At 37.2% G+C, this 5,905-nt stretch overlaps 2 protein-coding genes across 2 annotated transcripts; both read left to right on the top strand.

Moving 5' to 3' along the window:
- Positions 421-2,393, top strand: LOC109225127. Its single transcript, XM_019389712.1, has 3 exons — positions 421-712; positions 817-1,080; positions 1,378-2,393. The coding sequence occupies exons 1-3, from the start codon at positions 608-610 to the stop codon at positions 1,513-1,515; spliced, it is 507 nt and encodes a 168-aa protein (XP_019245257.1). The 5' UTR covers positions 421-607; the 3' UTR covers positions 1,516-2,393.
- LOC109225082 lies at positions 2,925-4,771 on the top strand. The gene is made up of 2 exons (XM_019389675.1): positions 2,925-3,798; positions 4,665-4,771. The coding sequence occupies exons 1-2, from the start codon at positions 2,925-2,927 to the stop codon at positions 4,769-4,771; spliced, it is 981 nt and encodes a 326-aa protein (XP_019245220.1).

Genomic DNA, 5,905 nt, shown 5'->3' with positions numbered 1-5,905 from the left:
GCCAAAAGTGCTTTTGGCCCAAAAAAGCACTTTTGGCCAAAAAGAAGCTTGGCCAAACAGACTATAAAACATAATAAAGTGTTACAAAAGTGATACTTTCTCACGATTTGTAGATCTTTAAACAAAAAACGACATAAATATATATTCAATAGGCATTCAAAGTATTCTTCCTAAAAAAGAAGAAAAAAAAAATGAAGAAAAGCAATAACTAAAAATCATTACAAGTAGGATTCAAACATATGACAAAACCAATGACAAAATCAGTTAACCTACTCTTTTCCCTAACATAACTATTAAATGATAAAGAAATAGTAACAATTTGAATAGTAATATCAGTGGTTTGAATTGCCACGTCAGACTACTATTTAACTAGTGTCAGCGGCACAAAATAAAATTTTTCCTATTTAAGCATATAAAAATTTCTCCAAATGGAACACATAAGTAAAAGAAAAACTAAAATTTGGAAAATTGAGAGCACACTTTCCCCCTTCTACTCTCCTTCTTTTCAATCTGTTTAAAGCGGCAGAATTTCCATCGAATTCCGAACATGGAACCAATTCGTAACTCCAAACTGAAAATAGATCCATAAAAACATTCAAAACTAATTATGGAAGCTCCTCAGAGTTTAATCGGCAAATTATACACTTCTTATTCCGACGGTATACATTTTGCTAAGCCAATTTCCTCCTTCAGAACTAACGAAGTTGATTTAGTAAGTGCTGCCCTCAATTAGTTGATTTATTGAATTCGCAAAAAGTTTTCATTTTTAATTTAGTACCTTTTTTTCACTATTTGTGATTTTCCTTTTCTCTTTAGGTGCGAAATGTGCTGCAAATATTACAAGGTTTTACGAGTACGCTGTTGTATTGGGATGAATTAGGGCAGCGTTTTTGTGTGCGGAGTGGAATATACGTTAGCCATCTTTCACATACCAGTCTTTATCATGTACTTTATCAATTCACTTATGCAGCAACTTGCTTGAAAATGGTTGAGATTAGAATTCATAAGGTTGAGAAATCTGTGCCTTCACCACCACCCACTTTGAGGGCATTTTGTTGTTCTATCTCCACTTGGCTAACAGTAAGTGTCTACTTTGTTGTTTGCTTAATCTAATATTTGAGTGTATGCATTTAGAGCTTAAGTTATATTCTTCATCAGTGTAAGGAATTTCTACACCATCAGGTCATGTTTACCTGTTGTAGCACACAATCTGTCTTGTTTTCAAGAAAAATCCCACATTTTAAGGTGAATTATATTAGATAATCCTTTGGATGACCTGATAGTGTAAAAAAATTCCTTACACTGATAAGTGTTTATAACCTAAACTCATGAATTTATATATAAACAAAAGGATTTTGAACTTCTTTTATGGAGCAGTGGTTACGGGAAGGCGTGTTGAAAGAGGAGATGAAGGTGGTCAACTCCTCTAGTTTAACTACTCCAACCCTCTTGGGATTGTCAAGTTCTTTATCAAGGTTGGTACATTGTATCCGAATAAATTACCTTGTGAAATGAAAATATAGCATGGTGTAGTTCATTGACAGAGAAGTGATGCTGGTGTCATTAAGCATAATAAAAAAGAAAAAAAGTGGGGGAAAAGTCCCTCCACCTCTAACCATTAGTTGAAGCTCGAGTCACCAAAGGTGGGAGGGGGATGGGAAGTGGAAGAACCACTATTGCCTTTGCAGAGAGGGGAGGGGGCATATGGGGGCGAGATTTAAAAAAAAAAGAAAAAAGAAAAGAAGCTATTAAATCAAGGAAAAAGAAATGGAAAGAAGATGTGAAGAATGAAGATTATGTAGGGTAGTCATCGTAGAAGTAAATGGAATATGAGCCAGGGATGAAGAGCTAAAACAGTGGTTACTAAGTGAAGATAAGAGGATATTTAGTTGGGTTTGTTATGATAGAGGTCTAGTATAGTTATGATAAGCTAAAAATCTGATAAACCAAAAGGGTGGCAAGAGAAAATCTTTCCCTCTCTGGGAAATTACAATTAATTGGAGTTGAAGAGAGTAAACGAAATCCTGGCATCTTATTGCAGATGAGAGAAGAACTTCCTAAGATTGGTAAATCACAAAGTGTTTGATTGGGAGAGCTATATGTGAGAACTTATTTTCTTTGACTTCTATACATGTCAAAATTCTAAATTCCTCTATGCTGGATGTTTGGCCTGGGCTTTGGTGCACACTTTCATACATATAACTAAGGGAATTGCTTATTGCCTTTTCTCGCGGTTTCAATATGTAATTTTCTTGATTGTAATATGTGCATCTCATGTTTTGTTTTGCTTCTTTTACTATTTGTTTGTGGATAGTGGATATATCATATCTTAACAGAAATTCGTAAATTTCTGAGAAATCATTCCAGGATTTACTTCTTCCAACACGAACTGTTGTGTAGTTCCGATCTTGCAGCATTTTAAAATGTTGCTTGATGAAATATGTTTTTATATATATATATATATATATATATATATATATATATATATATATATATATATATCAATGAGTATACAATTAAAAGAATATCATTAAATAATATATTTTATTTATAAAATAAAATAATAAAGTTTGAGTTATTGAAAATGATTAATGTTGATTGTATTTAGATAGATCAATAGAGGAAGAAATTGTGTTCCTCGGGCATATATTTGAGAAAATTCTAAAATAAAATATAATATTAAAATAAATTGAAATAACACATATTGACCAAAAAAAAATCTCACTCTGTAGAGTGAGAAACTCCACCTTCTCTCTAGTATGCATTCCCAACCTTTTGAGAGGCAAGAGACCATCCCTCCAAAACCACCAGATTTAATCCAACACCCTCCCTTACCAAACAATCTGGAAAGACCAATATCCTTTAAGGATCAACTATTGAAATCTAACCTAACAATTTTCACTCCTTCCATAGATTATGATGAGATGCTTGAACCAACAAAGAAAGTGGAATACACAAAAATAGTGAGTGATCAAGGAACTAATCTAGGTGAAGCTATACAAATCTCTCTTTCACTGGAAGATAGACAACGTATCTATGAGCCATGGAAATTCTCTATTATAATCAAGTTAGTAGGGAAACGTATGCTACACCATTACCTAAAGAAGAAGATCCAAGATCTATGGAAACCAACGGAGGAGTTCTCTTTAATTGATCTTGGTGAGGACTATTACATAATCAAGTTCACAAAGAAAGAAAATATGGATAAAGCTATTCACCTAGGACCATGGTTCATAAATGGTCATTTCCTATCTATCTCCAAATGGAAACCAAACTTTGTGGCTAGAAATGAAAAACTAACTTCCTCGGCAGTTTGGGTAAGGCTGCCCCAATTACCAACTGAATTCTATGATGGGAGAATCCTAGCAAAACTTAGTAATGCAATAGGACGCCTTCTAAAAATTGACACATGCACCTCAACTACCCTAAGAGGTCGTTATGCAAGAATTTGTGTCGAAATTCCCCTGGAAATTCCAATTCAGCCTTTCCTATTTGTTGGAGACCACAAGCAAGATATACTCTATGAAGGGGAGGATTTTCTTTGCAAAAATTGCGACCGTTTTGGTCACACACTAAGACAATGCAACTATATCAAGATGCAAAACTTGGATCCTCACCATGCAGGACAAGAACATCAACAAGTAGCTCCACAAGAAGCTTGTGATTCTGAATGGAAAACTGTCTCCTTCAATAAAAAGAAGAATCAAGGCAAAAAAACTCCTAATCAAATGCCTACCATCCATGCAAATGGCAACCAAAGTCCAGGTATTCCGGTTAAACTATTCGATGCAAAGACAGGTAAGTTCTTGTTTACCCAAACACTCCATTATGAAACAAAAAATAATCCTTCTAACAATTAAAATCCTCCTATCATTACGCATCCAGAATCGACTTTTGATCAATCTACCTCTCATATGGAAAACCACCTTTTAGAAGAGAGGCAAAAGGTTTTGACACAAACCACTATGGATAATGATAATTTTATTTAATCAATTAAATAATGACTTGGATCTTGACACACAAGATACTTGCATGCAAGACTCCAACGTGGCACCCCACATTGCCAACTCCTTAGTGAAATCCAATGCCATGCAAAATGGCTCTTGTATGGACGAATCTACCCCTATCACTAATCATACCCCTACTGCCCCAAACCCCCTCCTTAATACGAAATCTATCCAAAATCTTCCTTTATCTAAAGAATCTTCCAAAATCTCCCCATCCATGCATGTTGGCCAAATGGCAAGGACCATAGAAGAAAGTTGCCAAATGGACATTCCCATGGGTAATCCAATCCAAGCCTTTAAGTGTTCTTTTAAAAGTGACCTAGGACAACCAAAAGCCATAGACAAAAATGAAGCAATCATCACCTCCCCACCCAATCGGCTAACCTCTCCTCCTATCCAACATCCCATGCCAATTACCAGTGCATTTAATTCAACTTGTCTTAACCAAAATGCCAAGAGTTCCATCAACCCTAAGGAGAAGAACTCGACTAGTTCAAATCTTGAGACAACGTCGCCCTCTCCAAATGGAAAACATTCCCCCCCTCTATCCCCAAGAACAACCCCAAATAATTTACGCTCAACCCCCCCAAGCACAAGATTACCAACCCTCGAGTTGGATGGAGTTAGGGCTCATGGGCCATGCACTCTCATTCACAGTGCCGATCAACGGCCAAGAAGCCATGGTGATCTTGCACAACAATGAATACCAAGCTCAACTTATCACGGAGGGGGTGAGATTGGCAATGAACATCTATCTAAACTAAGTATGGCTCAACAATGTCATTCATCCCATGGCACCATCGTTGAATCCTCAAATGGCCATAACAATGAGAGAGCAATGGAATATGCCTCCTCAATTCAACCCCATGCACCCTCTAAATGCTCCACTGGACCTCCCTTTCTTTCCAACGGAGATGTACACCCACCTAAACCCCATATTTCTCCCTTGGGATGTCAATCTAGGGAACCAAGGGATGGTAACCCCCCAAACCACCACCAGTACCCCCACCACAACAACAAGAAGACCACATACCAGGGCCAGTGGAGGTAGAGATGGAGGAGGACGATGTCCCCCTCAATCTTCACTTAGTGACAACCCTAGAACTCTCAAACCTAGATGGAATAAAAATCTTTCTATTCACGGAGAGGCATGAGAAGAGGCATGTTCTCAGTTGCCCGTTAGCCCTATACAAGTGCTCGATGGATATCCGCCCTCTACACGACCCTATTGTGGCAAACAAAGCTATGATCCTAGTTCCATCAATGAGGAGGAACCCTGTCCAAGCGGGGGGAATAAGGGAGAATGGGAAAATGAACAACACTGACTTAGCCACAAATCAGTCTACTAATTTCATACTATGGAATATTCGGGGAGGAAACAATGACAACTTTAGGAGAAACTTTAGGGAGATGATAGACACTCATAGGCCGAGCTTGGTTACTTTGCTAGAAACAAGGATGATCAACCATGCTGCCATGCTCAGCGAATTTGGTTTCACTGAGATGATAGAAGTTCCTTCGGAGAGGCAGTCAGGTGGTATGGTTATGATGTGGAGGGATGATATAATCAACGTCCAAGATGCTGTTAGAAGAGGTCAGGAGATCCATGCAACTATAGAGGTACATCCTTTACGTAAACCTTGGCTCTTTACTTCAATTTATGCTAGTACCAATATTCATTCTAGAAATACATGTGGGATAACCTAGAAAATATTAGTAATACTTATAAAGGACCTTAGCTAGTAGGTGGTGATTTTAATGATATTTTAACTGCTAGTGAGAAATTTGGAGGTAAACCCATCAAGGATAGTAGAACTAAACATATTTGGTCTAGAATTAATAATTGCAACCTAGTTGACCTAGGTTTCAAGGGAAGCAAATACACTTGGACCAATAAT

Source organism: Nicotiana attenuata, chromosome 4, assembly GCF_001879085.1.
Source record: "Nicotiana attenuata strain UT chromosome 4, NIATTr2, whole genome shotgun sequence".
In the NCBI taxonomy this organism is placed as follows: Eukaryota; Viridiplantae; Streptophyta; class Magnoliopsida; order Solanales; family Solanaceae; genus Nicotiana; species Nicotiana attenuata.
The sequence above is the reverse complement of the archived record's forward strand: the minus strand, read 5'-3'. Positions and strand labels throughout refer to the sequence as shown.

What these genes read in the sequence shown, in the direction of transcription:
- LOC109225082 (XM_019389675.1), top strand. Translation starts at nt 2,925, where the DNA reads ATGCTTGAACCAACAAAGAAAGTGGAATACACAAAAATAGTGAGTGAT. An exon ending in ACTATTCGATGCAAAGACAG is followed by an intron (nt 3,799 to 4,664) that starts GTAAGTTCTTGT and finishes TCTCATTCACAG; the next exon opens with TGCCGATCAACGGCCAAGAA.
- LOC109225127 (XM_019389712.1), top strand. Translation starts at nt 608, where the DNA reads ATGGAAGCTCCTCAGAGTTTAATCGGCAAATTATACACTTCTTATTCC. An exon ending in GAACTAACGAAGTTGATTTA is followed by an intron (nt 713 to 816) that starts GTAAGTGCTGCC and finishes TTTTCTCTTTAG; the next exon opens with GTGCGAAATGTGCTGCAAAT. An exon ending in CTATCTCCACTTGGCTAACA is followed by an intron (nt 1,081 to 1,377) that starts GTAAGTGTCTAC and finishes TTTATGGAGCAG; the next exon opens with TGGTTACGGGAAGGCGTGTT.